This window comes from Protopterus annectens, chromosome 14.part0 (genome assembly GCF_019279795.1).
Source record: "Protopterus annectens isolate FY-2018-M chromosome 14.part0, PAN1.0, whole genome shotgun sequence".
Classification (NCBI taxonomy): domain Eukaryota; kingdom Metazoa; phylum Chordata; order Ceratodontiformes; family Protopteridae; genus Protopterus; species Protopterus annectens.
This window is the reverse complement of record NC_056748.1, coordinates 934,936,893-934,954,397: the sequence shown is the minus strand read 5'-3', so window position 1 is coordinate 934,954,397 and position 17,505 is coordinate 934,936,893. Positions and strand designations below refer to the sequence as shown.

The window sequence follows — 17,505 nt, the reverse complement described above, 5'->3', positions numbered from 1 at the left end:
ATGTTGACACCACAGACTTTTTAAGTACCATTGAAGTTTCCTCATATGCAGTCTTGCATATGGAATTAGTAGAATGCAAGAGGCCGTGAACCCTAGGGCTTGCATGTATTTTTCTTGCAGATAGCTGGGTTCTGGTGGCCAGTAGACTGAAGTAGTTTGTCAAATAAATTTGTTTTTTTTTTTTTTTTTGAGTGAGAAATGCCATCTGGGAAGTTGTGTTCAAGCTTGCTCCCAGGAATACAATCTGTTGGCTGGGTACCGGATGTGATTCCTTTTCGTTGATGGTGTACCCCAGTGAAGTCAGAAGTCTCTTTACAAATGTCAGGTGCTGTAGTAGCAATTCCTGACTCTCCACCTGAATCAGGCAATCGGGCAAGTATGGGTAAATTTGAATTCTTCTCTACCTGCAATATGCAATGGCTGGAGCTAGGCAGTTTTGTGAATACCCTGGGTGCAGTAGATAAGCCAAAGGGAAGTGCAGATAACTGATAGTGCATAGAGCCTGCTGCGCTGAAACATAGGCATTTCCTGCAGGATACCCTTATAGGAATGTGCAGATAAGCTTCTTTTAAGTATAGGGTAGCTAGCCAGCAGTCCTTGGGTTAGCATAGGGAGCAGCTGGTGGTGAGTAAGCATTTTGAATTTTGGAACCACCAGAAAGGTGTTCAGAACAGACAGATCCAGGATAGAACGCCAAGAGTTTTTTTTTCTGGGTACCAGAAACAGTCTGGAATAAAAGCCTTGTCTCCTTTGTTCTGCTGGGACAGGCTGAACAGCCTTGATACTGAGAAGAGAAAGTACTTGCTTTTGGGCCTCTGCCCATTGGTTTGGGGGGAGGTCTGGCCATCCACTTGGGGTTGGGAGTGAGTGGAAGTGGAATCTGTATCCCTGGGAAACAATGTTTAAGACCCATCTGTCCTGGGTAATGTTTTTATTATTTATTTATTTTATTTTATTTTACATTTGTTTACCGGGCTAGTCTAACTGGATACATGTCCATTTTCAGTAGAGGCCCGGGAGATAAGCTCCTAGGTAAGACAATGAATTTAACACAATTCTATCTACGGATATAGAAGACAAATAGATTCTATTTACAGTGCCTATTACAGGTTATCATAGTAAAAAATTAACAGTGTAGAATACAGGCATAACAAAGGATGCAGTTAAAAATCCCAAAATTTACAGTGCAGAATACAGTCAGAGCAAATGAAAGTAATATATATTAGGTGTTCTAGAGATAGTTAGTAGAAATAGTTTTATAAGGAAGAAGTTTCTTTAGATGAGTAGATGGGAAGATCTGAGTATTTAGTGACACTTGAGCTAGTCAGGTTTAGAGCATGGGCATAACCAGTGAGTTTTAAGATGCACTCTCAGATTGTTTTTGAAACAAGAAAGTGAGGGAAGTGTGGAGAGTTCGTTTGGTAGGAGATTCCAGACTTTTCCAACTATATTAGAAAAAAGTGAGTCACCAGCCTTGTTGTTTGTTTTAGTAGTATGTGCTAGAAGTTTCTGAGAAGACCTTAAGGAATCTAGGTTTTTATAGGGAGTGATTAGCGTGGAAAGAATAGGTGTTTTGGAAGGTGTGTAAAGGGTTTTGTGAGCTATAGTTAGTTGATGGTATTTAATTAGATTTTGTAGTTCAAGCCATCCTAGCTGTTTTAAATTAAGGCAGTGATGGGTTCTAAATGGGTTACCTGCTGCAAATCTGGCGATGTTATTGTAGGACATTTCCAGTTTGCTGAGATTATTTTTTTTGTATTTTTGGTGTGCAGGGCAAGTTTCCCTCCTAAAGGTGCAAGTACTTGGGCAAGGCTTGGAAGAGTTAAGGATAAGTCATTGTGAGATTTTACCATAGGATGGCAACTTACTACTCTCCGTTTTGGATGTGGGTGCACTCCATTGCTTAGATCTGTGCATAACCTGAGAATGTAGTCGTGGTGGTCTGCTGCCCCTCTGTTTGGACTGAGAAGGTCTGGGAGGGACTGGAAAAGACCAGTTTTTCTGAAGGCCAATGCCTACTGTATCTAGGTGGCTGAACTTGTAAGAAATCTTTAACAGTTTGCATAGATTTAGCTTTTTCCTCCATCCTTTTGAGGGCTTCTGCTTTACTGCCAAAATAGATGCTCTTGGTTTAATGGTGCATCTAGTAATTTTGCTTTGACATGGTCTGGCAAGTTTTGTTCCTTAAGCCAAGCATGCCTTCTAAGAACAGCAGCCCTGCAAGATGCTTCTAAGGCATCAAAACCACATTGCAAAGTATGTTTACCAACTTGGTTAGCAGAATGCATTAACTCTTGTAAATCTTTATGTTCTGCACAATCAGGAATCAACATCATTTTCTGTTTAATTAGTTCCATAACATGTTACTGATACTTTAACATATGAAACTGGCAATTTAAAGCCCTGATGGCAAGAGTAGTAGAGGTGTACACCTTCTTAACCCATCTGTCTAAAGCCCTAGAATCCCTGTCCAAAGGGGTCGGATTTTTGGCCATTGTAGCCTTAATGCCTTTACGTCCCTGGGAAATGGTCTCTGGATCCGCAGCAGGATTCTTAAAGAGGAATTTGTGGGAATTAGGTACTCTATAGTACCTGTCAGGTTTCCTGGGAGCTGGAGGCAAAGTATCAGGAATAAGGGTGGATTCCAGGAAGACATCTACAATTTCCAGAACTGGAGGGATAGCTTGAGGCCAGTGCTGAGGCAAGTTTAAAAATTCCCTGAGTCTCTTTTTGGACTGAGAGTAGTCCTGGCTCTTCCAACAGAAATGCTCTCTAAGGGTATGCAGGGTTTCACCAAAAGAAAAATCTTCTGGTGGGGAAGCAGAGGGAATGGAATCCTCTGCATCCGAATCCTCATAGGTAGATAAGGGTATGTCCTGGTAATCAGAGTTATCAGACTCCTGATCAGAATCAGAAGGAAAATCAGTTCTTGGTCTTTTTGAGTGGGAAGGCTGACTTCCCATGATTAAAGTAATAAGGTCTTCAGACATTCTAAGCATTCGTTTTTGTGGCATGTGGGCCTGAGAATGCGCTTGCGTCGGTTTCCTAGGAATAGTGCAAACTTTAGGCCTGACAAATTCGGTATTTTTGGTTTGAAACAAAGTCGTCTGTTTAATATGAAAATTGGAAGGCCTGAATACACCCTCAGAAGCCGGTGCCTGCACAGCGGCTCCGGACCCATCCAAGGTAGAGACATCCGCAGGTTCCATAGTTGAAGAATCATCTCGCGGCATACTGGACTCTGAATGGGTCTCAGTAGAGGCCTGCAAATCTGTAGACGTGGGTTTCAGGTTTCAGGGGCTGCGAAAGCATCTCACTGAGTACCGGTGTACTGGCGACTAGCTTAACAGTAACGTCGTCGGCAGTTTTAGACCTATACTTTTGTCTGTCTTTTTCCTTACATTTTTTCAGAAAATCAGTAGTCGGATGGCTTATTGAAGCCATTTTGGAATATGGAGATGGAGAGTAAAAAAATTTAGCGACAAAAATAGCCCGACGGCAAATAGTTCAGGCATTGAACAAGGCACAAAACTGACAGCGAGGGACGTCATGGTCTGGGCCTAAACAGGTGATGCAGTAAGAATGAAAATCTCTGTGAGGTATTTGCTTTCCACAGGCAAGACAATTATTAACTTTTTCTGGCATTGGTTAGAGCAAGAAAAAAAGGATCCCCAACGGGGTACTTACCTTTTAGAAGATTTCAGATTTGAAACTCGAAAAATGAAAATTTCAGAAGGCGGCCGACCAGCACTTGCGAACCACTTCTGCTTTGGGCACTGCACGGCAAGAAAGACTGATGTAATGACATCGGCTGCATGTTTTACACCCCTGGCGACCGGATGTCATGGAAGAAGCAACAGCATCTGATGCAGAAATCCCAAGACTCTGGTATTCAGGCCGACTGAGGGCTACCTGTAGGCAGATAACCCAAATGTGATGACTGCAACAGTGAAACACGAACACGTATAACATCCTGTGGAGCGCCTGTTCATTTTAATATGATAGCAAGTGTCCTGGAGGTCAAACTAGCACATACAATCCTCTGCTTGCAGGTAGGGCAGAATGGATTGAAGCGTGACCATCCAGAATTTCTCCTTGGCTACTGACATGTTCAGAGTGGAAAGATCCAGAATGGGTCTTAGGTCCCCAGTTTTCTTTGGCACTAAAAAGAACCTGGAATAGGTGCCCGATCCGGATTGGTCTAGGGAGACGGCTGAATGACTCGTTTTCTTAGCAGCTTTTCTATCTCCAGTGCTGCTTCCTCCCTTTATGCAGGTGGAACTTCTGGGAAGAGTTTTGGTGGGTGAGGTGGATTTACAAATGGGATGGAGTAGCCTCTGGATATGATTTGTAACACCCAACAGTCTATTGTAACAGACTCCCACTCCATTGGATGTAAGAAAAGATGACCCCCCAACTGCCTCCAGAGATGAGCAGTCAGGCAATCCCTCAGGGCTGTTGCGTGGGTCTGTCTAAGTATGGTTCTCGAGACCCGAAGTTCTTCGGGCCACCTCTGCCTCTGGGCCGGCATCTATTTTAACCCCCTCTGCCTCTGGGGAAGAAGAGTCTAGAGAGTCCTGGGAGAAATGAGATTTCCAGAACCACATCTTCTTTGCCTCTTGCTGATTCCTTGAAAAGGATCTTTGGGGGGGCAGAGAAGCAGATCCCAATGGCAGACAGTGTCTTCCCATCCTTCTCACTCTGGACTAGAGTCTCTCACATGGACTTCCCAAACAGGGAAGAACCATCACAGGGGGCATTAGCAAATGACGCCTTGAAGGGTTCCGAAAACTGACATAGCTGGAGCCAGGCGTGGTGCCTCATGGCGGGTCCTTCCGTGGTATGGGAAAGGAGGCACATGGACATATTCGCAACCACTTTCAGAGTGGCCATGCGCACAGAGAATATCTTCTTATCCTCTGCCTGCGTGGACTCTAGGGACAACTTAGCGACTTCCTTGACTAAGTCACGCTGTAGCCAGATGACGTGTGCCATGTAATTCAGCGCCCTTATGGTGAAGGAGCATACACTCGCTTCCCCATGTGATCAATTGTCCTTCACTCCTGGTCAGGAGGATGGACCGTAGAGCTCTCCTGGGTGAGCTCTTTCTTGGTGGCAGCTGCCACCACCACAGAGCCTACTGGGGATCCCTTACGCCAGCTGGTCCTGTCCAGTGGGGGGCTAAGAACTTTGTCTGGCCTTTTTGGAATAGGCTCCACAGTGTCCGGTTCCTTCCATGCTGTAGAGGAGGTGATTAGGTCCACCAGTGGGTCTGCAGGGGGGGGGGGACACCCAGGAGGTAGACGGGCCCGTGCCTAATGCCCTCCAGAAAAACTGACTCGTCCAGGGTTGGTTTCTGGGCAGATCACCCCCCCCCTCTTTGGCATAGGAGTTCCATGATGTCTACAAAGGAGACATCTTCGGGTGGGGGGGTGACCTGGAGGAACTTTCCCCTTCCTCCAAGTTAGTGTCATCTATGAGGGTCTCTGGGAAGGAGTCCAAATTCCTCTTTTTAAATGTTAGCTTGCGAGGAGCCTCATTGAGACTCTTTTGGAGGGGGGGGGGGACTCGCAAACTTCTGGGAGCTCCCTAAAGGTTGCTCCCTGAGGCAAAGCAAGCACAGGCTGTCCCTGAGATGACAGGAAGGTCGGAAACATACCCAGAACAGAGCGAGTCGGGGCAGATTCTGAAGAGGAAATCGTCAGGCATCTTGACCCACTTGAAAGAACCCTCTCTACCATGTCAAATGCTGAAGGACAGCAGACCTCCTGGGAAACAAGTAAGGGAGCCGCACCCCTTGAATTTGACAGAGGAGTCAGAGTCAAGCCTGCAGGAGCTGAGATACCAAGGGGGAGACTGCGCACAGACAAACTCGGAGCCAACAGAAGCCCACTGAGATCAGCAGCCAAGGCCTCACCCCAGAGCTCAGAGATCAGGAGCCGATCAGGAAAAAACACACACAAAGAAAAAAAAATCATGTACCTTTATCTACACAACACTCCTCATACACCAATTCATCCTATGCAGAAGTGCATGTCATAAAACAAAATGGAAACAGTGATTGGTATGAAAGGAACTACCCTATCAAATTCCTCTGCATTCGTTATCTTCATCATACCCTATCCTGTTTCAGAAGATTTCCCTTCCAGTTGCTACTTGTTGATGGAAGGGGGAGGGTTCACATCGCTGCTACGCTACCCCACCCACACATGTGTACTTTTAATCTCTTTTTTTTCTATGCTTCTCTTTGTATTGGTACATGCTTCCTTACATCCAAGCGCAGGCTCCAATTCAGGGGAGGCTCCTCACATGCACTGCTTGCATCTCCTTTCAATAAAACACCTCTATTTTCATACTACTGCCCCAATATTGCTGTCCTGAATTCTGTTCTGGCTTGCTAAATCTATATGGGGGACTAGGAGGTTACCCTATTTTCATTCCAAGACTTGTAACTGAGTTCCAATAGACTTATAACAACAAAGAAAAAATGAACTGAGTTCCAACAAATTCTCCTTTAAAGTTATTCTTTTTTGAATTTCAAGTAATCCCCACTTCATTCCCCAAGCCTTTGCTGCTTAGTCACACCAGTTCTGAGATAGCCATACTACAGAGAAAAGGAAATACTCCAAGACTGTCATCTCAGACTTAGTATTATTTTGCCCTTTTTTTTTTTTTTTTTTTTAAATCAATTTTTTTTTAATTTCTTTTTTTGGGCACTTATGAAAAAGGTGGTACACGATCTATATGAAATGCTTTGAATCTCTAACCAGCAGCACTGTCTGGTTAAATGACTCATCAGGCAGACAGCAGGGCTACAGAATCAAACCCTGAAACCCTGGACCACATAAAGCAGCTCATTAACTGCTTATAGCATTAATCCTTTGCTCTTATGGCCAGTTTTAAAATATGCAACAAAAAACAACCAAACTGATCCACAGGTCATCCACTGCACAGTTTCGACACGGGAGCTTGAAAACACAAGCACATGGGAATCAAGATTTACTGAAAAAAAATTCTGATGGAGAAGCTTGTCATCTGTCCAAGGAATTTTTTCAGCAAATTTAGTGAAAAACACTTTCAGCACCCATGAAGTCTGCCCATTATCCCAATGCTCTGAGACTGTGGAATGAGTATATACAAGTCTTGGGGGCTGGTGGTGTCGTTGCCCCCCCCCCCCGCACATGGGGGCTTATCCCAGAAAAAAAAACTAGTCTAAGGTTCATTAAAAGTGGCTTTCAATGTGTTACCTTCCTGAATTCATCAATTGCTAAAAGTTACTTTAGTGGACTAAAGTGACTCACACTGATGGCTGCCAAGGCAACAGCCATAAAGTGGACAACTTTTTCTCTTGTCATAAAATATGCAAACAACTCAATAAATACTAATAAATATTAACACCGACTTAGTTAACCATCTAAGAATGCTATAAAGTCTACAAAATCTTAAATCTATGGCAAATATAAAAAACAAATGTTCTAAAAAATAACATGACAATCTTGCCACTCTCATCTTTAGGACAGTTGCTATGGAAAGGTTGTAATTTAAACCAGAGTAGGATATTAGATATAACATTTAATTGTCAAAATAATTCCCTATAGTCAATTTTGATTTCCCAGTGTCCAGTCCTTAAATACTGAACTAGTATCTTCCATAACAAAAAATACAATATGCACTTTTTACATACTTTTATACACTTAAATAAAAATTACAGTTGTGTACACTTAACATAAATGTAGATGTTTGAGTGTATTCACTGTTGTATTCCTAACTAATGGGTTATCCGGCTCCTGGTAGCCTTAGATTGGCCAGAATACCAACGGTAAGTAAAAATGACGCTGGCTGCCATCGGTTGTAAAGGACGTCAGGGCGTCCGATACAAAAGAAGGCAGCCGACGCCACTTCCTCAGTCTTTCTTGCCATAACAGTCAGAAGCCTCCAGAAATAAGGCTTAAACCAAAAGCAATTTTGGCAAATAATATCCAATTTAGCCTGTACCTCAGGAAAAGAGAATAGGAGAGGACCAAAAAAGGGGGAAGGAGGGAGGGAAACCAGAACTACAACAGTGAATACACTCGAACATCTACATTTATGTTAAGTGTACACAACTGTACTATGTTCATCGTGTTTCAGTCCTAACCAATGGATTGATTACCAAAGCCCAGAGAAAAGGGAGGAGGAACCAACAGAATCAAGGTTTGGAGATAATGCCCTGCAACACAGTAGTGGCAGACCCTGCCCTGGCTCTGGAAAAACAGAGGTAAATTATAATGTTTCGTGAAAGTGTGAATAGAAGACCATGTGGCAGCCTCCAAAATATCTTTAGTAGGGACAACACTTAAAAAGGCTGCAGAAGTGGAAGCTGCTCTAGTTGAGTGGGTCCTAACCCCTTGAGGAGGAACCTTGCCATAAAAGGAATAACAAAAGGTGATACAATGTGTAATCCACTTGGAAATGGTTTGCTTAGAAATAGCCTTGCCCTGAGCTCCAGGGGTAAAACTGACCAATAACTGTGCTGATTTCCGAAGGTCTTTAGTCCTGTCCAGGTAAAAACCTGAGCTGTCTGTGCACATCAAGAGAATGTGGGATCCTTTCACCTCTATTTCAAGGATTAGGAAAAAAGGTAGGAAGATGTATGGACTGATTAAGAGTCAAACTAGAAACCACCTTAGGCATAAAGGAGGAAATGGTTCTGAGAGAGACACTATCTGCATGCAAAATAAGAAAAGGCTCCACAGCCAAAGCTTGCGGCTCCGAAACCCTCCATGCTGAAATTATAGCCAAGAGGAAAGCAGTCTTCCAAGAGAGAAACTTCAAATCCGCAGAGGCAGCTGGCTCAAAAGGAGGAAGAGTGAGTTTCTCTAGAACAAAATTAAGATCCCAGGCTGGAGTAGGTGCCCTTCTGGGAGGTTTTAAGTTGCAAGCACCTCTGAGAAACATTTTCATCAGAGGATGAGAAAAAATGGGTTGTTCAAAAGAACAATGAGCAGAAATGGCTGAAGCATGTAATTTGATAGAAGAAAAAAAGACCACTCTGAAGCAATTCAGCCAGGTATTCAGGATCAGAGGAAGGGTAGGCTAAGAAGATTCCCTGCATCCAGTGAGAGAACCTTTCCCATTTGCTAGTGTAGGACTTCCTAGTGTTAGGCCTCCTGGCCTTCCTCAGCACGTCAACCACCTACTGGGAAAGGGAAGAAAAGGAAGGAGTCATATAAGGAGCCATGCTGCTACATGGAGGGACTGAAGATGAGGATGCAGAATGATTCCCCCTTCCTGAACCAAAAGATCTGGCTTCAGAGGAAGATGCCAAGGAGGAAATTGGGAAGGACTGCGAAGCAGTGGATACCAATGCTGTCTGGGCCAGTCCGGAGCTATGGGAATAGTCTTTGGTCGTTCGTCCCTGATCTTCAATAACACTCTGGGAAGACGAGGAAGAGGAGGGAAGGCATAATCTGATAGCAACGTCCAAGGGAAGGACAGAGAATCCACTCTCGAGGGTCTGCTGGGATGCTGTCTGGTGCAAAACAGAAGTAGAAGACGGTTGTCTGGGAAGCAGAAGAGATCCACCTGAGGTGTGCCCCAACACTGAATGATACCGTAAAAGACTGCTCTGTTCAGCTGCCACTCATGAGGATCAAGGGTTCACCTGCTCAACTGGTCTGCCAAAAACACAGAGCCTTCTTGGAAGAAACTGAGCTAGGAGATGCAGGTCTAGGGATGCTGCCATGGACCAAAGAATCATGCTCTGCCTGCACAGGGAGTAAGAATGAGTCCCCTCCCTGCTTGTTGATGTACCACATGACTGTGGTGTTGTCTGTTCTGACAAGCAGGGTTCCTGGAGAAAGAAGATGCTTGAAAGCTAGTAAGGCCTGCTGAACTGCAATCAACCCTTTTAGATTTATGTGCAGGTGAATCTGCTGGGCGTTCCAATGTCCCTGTATGCATCTGCCATCCAGGTGTGCTCCCCAGACATAGTCCGCTGCGTCTGTAGTCAGAACTTGAGTGGCAGGAGGTGGTCGAAAAGGCATGCCTTTGTTTTTTTTAGACAGGCTGTTGCCCACCATAGAAACTCCATCTGCTGAGATTGAAGCAGAGGAATCATCATATCCAGGGGTCCTGTGTGTGTTGACACCAAATGTTCTTGAGGTACCACTGCAATTTCCTCAGATGCAGTCATGAGAATACAAAATGTCATGAATCCCAGAGCTAGCAAGTATTTTCTTGCAGGGAGCTGGGACAGGCTTGCCAAGTCCTTGAAGTAAACTGAAAGAGTTGTCTGCTTCTCCTGGGTAAGATGCATCATCTGGGCGGCTGTGTTTAGACTCACTCCCAGGACCACTTTTGATTTTTCAACATTGAGAGTGTAACCTAGGGAAGAGAGAAGAGTCTTTACGAATTCCAGATCCTTTATTAGCTGTTCCTGAGAACTTGCTTAAATCAGATAGTCGTCCAAGTATGGGTAAATCTGAATTTTCTTCTGCCTGCAAAAAGCAATGACTGGGTACAGGCATTTTGTGAAGACTCTAGGAGCAGTAGATAAGCCAAAGGGCAGTGCAGAGAATTGATAATGTTGCTTGCCCAATTTGAAACGAAGATACTGTCTGCAACGTTCCCTAATAGGGATGTGCAGATAAGCCTCTTTGAGATCCAAAGTTACCAGCCAGGAATCCTTTTCTAGCATTGGTAGCAACTGATGCAGAGTGAGCACTTTGAACTTTGAATTACTAGAAAAGAGTTCAGAATGGAAAGATCTAGGATAGGACGCCAGGTGCCTTCTTTTTTCGAACTAGGAAAAGCCTGGAATAAAAGCCCTGGCCTACCTGCTGGGCAGGAACTGATTCTATTGCTCCCAGATGAGACAAAGACAAAACTTGTTTTTCTACTTCTGCCTTTTGATTTGGAGGAACGTCTGGGAATCCCTTGGGATCTGGAAAAGTGCAGAAAGAAAACTTGTGCCCTAGGTACACCGTTCCGAGCACCCATTTGTCATCTGTGATAGTGACCCAGACATCTGAAAAAAGGGCCAACGTTCCCCCTAAAGGACTCTCCAGGCAAGCAAGAACAAGCAGAAGTTGTAAAAGTCATTGAGAGTGTTTTGACTGGGATGCAGGCTTGGAGCTTCCCGCCTTAGAAGTGGAAGCCTGCTACCGCCTAGACCTTTGAGGGTTAGCCGCCTGCCCCCTAGAAGATTTGTAACCTCTAGTCCTGGAACGGTTCTGTCGGCTGGTATCAGGAAAGGTCCAACTCTTGGAAGGGTAATTCCTGCTAAAACGAGGGGGTTGAACTTGCAGAAAATCCTTAACAGTTTGTATGGACTTGGCCTTATCCTCCATCTTTTTAAGTACCTCCTCAGCTTTGCTTCCAAAAAGACTGTCTTTATGCAAAGGTACATCCAAAAGCTTAGCCTTGACAGGTTCTTGAAGAGGCTGTTCTTTGAGCCAAGCGTGCCTTCTAATAACACATCCAGTATATATATATATATATATATATATATATATATATATATATATATATATATATATATATATATATATATATATATATATATATATATATATATATATATATATATATGGCTCCCTATCACCTTCAGTTGATCAAATTTTCAGAAACTTGAAATTCATATGGCTGACACCATATGATAGAGTTTTTGAAAACTTGAAACTTTTGAATGGAGATTGCGGTACAGAGCGAATCGGGAAATCTACCTTTGCTTAATGTAGTGTGATCTCGGAGCTGGTAAACATAATTTGCAGGGGGTGTGGAGGGTGTAGGGGGGCTTGCCCCCCCTGCAAAATTGAAAAAAAAAGTAGATTTGTATGTTTGTGTGTGTTTTTATTTTTGGCTTATGTTTGAGTTTTCAGAAACTTGATCATATGGTCTCGACCGTATGAATTTTAGGTTGCTGAAAACTCAATCATCTGACATAGGTCCACACATATGTATATGTGTGTATATGGGTCTATATGACTTGGTCGACAGTTCATTTGATCGACAAGCATTTGCCCCCTTCCCCAATGTTGTGTGACCCTGGAGTTGATATATATAGTTAGGGGGGCACAGCCCCCCACCTAAAATGCTTGTCGATCAAATGAACTGTCGACCAAATAAACAGTCGATCATATGAACTGTCGACCAAGTCATATAGACCCGTGTGTGTGTGTGTGTGTGTGTGTGTGTGTGTGTGTGTGTGTGTGTGTGTGTGTGTGTGTGTGTGTGTGTGTATATATATATATATATATATATATATATATATATATATATATATATACACACACACACATATATACACACACATTATATATATGGGTCTGCTTCACTTAACCTGTAACTCATTTGACCGACACCCATTTGACCAAAACCCAATTGACCTAAATTTCATTTGACTGACAACTCATTTGACTGACTCCCATTTCACAGACAGCTTACAATGCTGAATTTCAACATACTAAATTTTAAACCATAGACAAGCACACTTAGAACACCAATAACTAACCCTTTCTAGAACTTAAAAACTACTTACTTACCCTTTTAACAGAAATGGGACAATGTACAACCAAACTAGGTTGGGATGCTGTGCCCCCCACACTCCCCTTAATAATGAAAATTAACTCCAGGATAGAACTACAGTGGGGAAAACAGCACATACCTTTAACTTGCCTTACAGTACTCTACACACTGCCACTTCTGCTGGGAACCCACAAAACATTCACCAAATTACTTTAAATACTTCCCATAAAAATGGGAAGAGGCAACCCTACATTTAGAAACACTACAACACTAATTTTTACATGACTATCGGAATTCTAACAGCACTATAAGTTACAGTAATTCATTTTATCACAAGCAAGTCGCAGGTGAAGGAAAAACCACAAGTCTACGTCTTAAATGTCGGGGAAACGGGAGTCAGTCAAATGAAATTTAGGTCAGTTGGGTGTTGGTCAAATAGGTGTCAGTCAAATGAGTTGTCAGTCAAATGAAATTTAGGTCAGTTGGGTGTTGGTCAAATAGGTGTCAGTCAAATGAGTGAATCCGACCCATACATGTATAGGTATGTGTATATATGGAATGTGCAGTGGTGCAGCAGTAGCGTTGTCTCCTCACACCAAGAGGTTCTCTGGTTCGATTCTTGGCTGGAGTGCCTTCTGTGTGGAGTCTGCATATTCTCCCCCTGCATTCGTAAGGGTTTTCTCTGGGTGTTCCAATTTCCTCCCACATTTCAAAGACATGCATTTAGAGCATTTCTCCCCAGACCTCCATTGAAAATTGGCTTTGTTCCAAGTCCAACTTTCCTGGTAAACAAATGTTAAAAAAAAAAAATATATATATATATATATATATATATATATATATATATATATATATATATATATATATCTGTACATTAATGTGTATGATTGCATAATTATATACCTGCATCTTTTTGGCAGGTGGAGTATCCAGAACACACATCCACAAATGCCGGGAACTTGCAAAGTTGACTGGTGGTTTGGGCAAAAAAATTTCTGAGCCAATAAATAAGCTTTTATCACTGATCCATTCAACAAGGCTAAGGCTAACACTACTCTAAAAACAACTCAAAGCAATACACAGACGCAAGGTTTGATTCAAGATAAAGCTTACTAGCAGGATGGATGGCCACAACAAAGTCTACAATAAAATGAAGAGGAAGGAAAAGGTGGAAATGTGCTAAAACAAAATGACATCACCATAACAGAGCCAAGAGATATAACACAGACAATACACAGAGGTTTGGGCAAATCTGACATCACTAAAGAGAACCCCCATTAAGAGATATAACACAGACAATACACAGAGGTTTGGGCAAATCTGACATCACTAAAGAGAACCCCCATTGACCCCTCCTGCAATACAACTCCATTCCGAATTAGATCCAAAATGATAATTTCTCTTAGTAAGCTCAGAAACACAGTTTCTATGAAATTAGGCAAATATCAAGAAGCTAATGTGTGTAATCAAAGACAGCATAGTAAATTTATTTAATTGAATTTGTTTACCAGGGTAAAGCACTAATTAAATCTGACCAATTCCAGTCCCAGCTCGGGGTCAAAAAATGATCAGATGTATAAAAGAACAGTATAAAAAAATTACATTAATGACAAGGTAAAGGAATGCTTTAGATACACAGTTAAAAAAATGTATTAATTTACAATAAGTACAACATTTTCGAAACTTTTGAGAAATTAAAGTAAAAAAATCAGACGTGAAAAGGAGCAAAACATCTTAGTGGTTGAGTTAGAGTGGAAAACAGATTTAAATGATGTCACCTGAGGGGTAAAAGGTGCATTCTACTTAACTTAATGTGATTTTAGTACAGAACTTTGAATACAAGGAGAAATCTTTAACTTCAGGTGGGTGGGTGGGACTCGCGCAGTTTGTGCTTGAGAACTGTGAATGCATCGTATGAAGTGCGGGATTTGTGTTTTAGGGCCTCTAGATTCTTAGGTTGTATGTGGTGGTATGTCACATTCATTCCGAGATTAAAGGAGGGAGTGTTCTGAACTGGGAGTTTGAACAGTTTTGACTCTATTAGCAGGTCTGCTCTTTGGTTAGCTGGGAGCCAACTGTTATACTGTGATGATCATTTATTTGTCAATGTGTAAAAAACAAACTACATATTTTGTTTTCCAGTAGAGGCTGCTGACATAAGAGGGAGGCTGAATTTGGGTTGAGGAAGAGTCCTTTCACTGTTATAAATCTGGTAGTGTTCACGATACAAGGGGAGTTTTTTTCTGTTCAGAGAAGTAGAGAACTATTTTTTTACATGCTTTTTCAAGATGCAGGTGGAAGTTAAGTGGAGGAGCCCAACCAGAGACCAAGATACTTCACAGAGGATCCTTACTCTAAGGGATGATGATGATGTGATCATAGATTGCCTTGGATCTGCTTAGTTTTTTTCCCCTTACACAGTCTTAACAGACCATCAAAAACGGTCAACATCCCTGATAACTGGAAGCAGGCTAAAGTTGTCCCGATCCAAAAGAGAAGCCCATCCAGAGACCTTACTGAAGCACAAGAATCCTTCTCCATGATGTATCCCAGTAGCTTTCATAAAGCCAGGTCTTTTTGCATGTTTAACTTCATAACATTTGAATATGTGAGCTCTAGGTAAGCTGCCCTGGATGAAGTTTTATCTGTTCATGCAGCTTACCTAGATCTGGCTAAAACAGTTAATTTAAACAAAATGAAGGCAACAAGCAGAAACTCAGAAATATAAAAATAATCAAAGCTGAAACAACTTGGGCCCTCAAATGGCTACATGGTAAAACAACGGTTAAGAATAGGACTCCTATTCTCACCACTCCCAGTTATGAACAAAGTCCCTCAAGATTCCGTCTTGGACACACACACACACACACACACACACACACACACACACACACACACACACACACACACTTTTTTTTTTATATATATTTTTAGATGTCAACTGCTGCCTACGAAATACTTAACGTTAAACACTAAGGGTGCAGGACAAATAACATTTTGTTTAATGTCCAAAAAGTACAGTGATGTTGGCATTTGCCAAAATTATATACCACTTGAAGACAAGAACTAAATGCTGACCTTACAGTCCTTGTAGCCAATGACATGTCATTTGTTACCCACATAACTATTACCGCATATACTGTAGCCAACCTAATCTTCTGTGGGGTCAGGAGTGTGTCATGAAGGTGGCGATCTTCTACTACACAGCTCTTTTTAGCCCCATTATAGAATAAATACTAGAGTATATTCTGTAACCTACTCGCATACACCATACCATCTGGTGCAACTGAAGGTGCAAATATTCCATAAACAGAAATGCCAGACTGGTGTTGTCTTGTATATGAAAATGGCAACAATTTTCTATCTTTTCTACATCTTATCTATTTCTTAAAGGGAACCTATGTCTGTCATACAGAGAATTAAATAACTACTTACTATTGGAACCCTCTACCTTAGAATAATGCCTTTGTGGCCTTAACACAACATGGGACTTGGACTCAATAGAAGTTATAATCTTTACTGTGAAACGTGACAACTTCATATCCCACAGACTTCTACCTTACAGAATGAACTCCCACCACCACTTACACTCAGCCTATCATTTCATACCTTCATCAACGAAATGGATGACTACATGAGAATTTATAAGTTATAACATGGAATCCAGGGCATCGATCTTCTCAAGGGACAAAAGGTGCTGAACTTGTTCTCTCAAGCTATGAATGATAAATCTGATGACTCACTATTGGATATTACCCAACATGTTCTCTTGCTACTAGCCTAAATAAAATACGGTGCAAGTCACCCCCTCTCTAAACACCCAATTTGAAAAGGAAGGTGTGCTTGGGATTTCAGGGAAGGGTCACAATTGGGAGAAACAAGCTACCCACAATGACAGACCAATACTGTGCAATACTCACCCTCTTCTGTAATAGTTATTTCCATCAGAATCAAGAATTAATAGGCTAGAGAGTTGTCAGGGAGGTCAGTAAAAACAGATTATGAATGATTCTGGATTATACCAGAGCCATCCACAATGATGAAATTTGAACAGGTTGAGATGAGGTAAAACACAGGTGGAACCATGGCATGATCAACAAATACATATATACATTCATGTACATGCTCTATCAATGTCCACCCACAAAAAATGTCTGTGTCCAAGAAAACAAACTAGATTTCTAGATAGCCAACAGAAGTGTCCCCATAAGTGTGTGGGTGGCGATGCAACCTACACATTTCTACAATCCCCCCCAAAAGTATCCTGCTTACCTGAGACCATTTTATTTACCTGGGTAGCCAGCAACTACCAGAATCTGACTAGGATATCTTAAATGAATATCAGACAACGTGGCAAATGCTACAGTGACAGATTCTTTCCTATGAAACCATTAATAAGGAAACAGCTTTCTGACCTGTTGTCTCCAGTAATGCATGCTGCACAAGTTCCCGTCGGCTGTTCACTCTGCTCATAGTAATGAGCATCCACGTGGGCTTCTTCGGCCTTCTTCTTCAGAATCTCACCAAACTTATCTGTTCCGATGCAGCCAAAGAATGTTGCAACTTTATATGGTTTCTGAATCATCCACTGTATAGGTGGAAAAAAAATTACAAAATCAGTTTTGTACTGGGGAAAAGCTTAAACATCGACAACTTATCTTCCAATCCCTTTTATGTCATGTAAATGCACAATTCTACCCCAAATTCCCAAAACTGAACTTCTGTTCTTATCAACATAAAATAAAAATGCGTAAGACATGCTGATGAAATACAAGTTTTCCATTCATGCTTTTCAAAATGCAGGCTCATCTATTTTCTTTCAATGAAATGTAATGACTGAAAACTAACGTGCATGAAATTCAAGGACTGCTGCCAAAAAAACTTTCAGTGTCTTCTTTCTGGCTTCTTTGTAACTCCCTCGCTAAAAATCTCACACTTTTAAAATGCTTCTGATTATTATCAAATCAAACTCTTCTTTGAGAATTTATTTATTTAATT

The 17,505-nt window shown here is 42.0% G+C and overlaps 1 protein-coding gene across 1 annotated transcript in view; it reads right to left on the bottom strand.

Annotated features, from left to right (window-relative positions):
• ADK (adenosine kinase) overlaps positions 1 to 17,505 on the bottom strand; it is a gene marked incomplete in the record, with an annotated part of 3,127,006 nt that overhangs the window by 1,585,989 nt on the left and 1,523,512 nt on the right. The window contains 1 exon segment of the mRNA XM_044056737.1: positions 16,923 to 17,095. Coding sequence (XP_043912672.1) covers positions 16,923 to 17,095 — 173 coding nt within the window.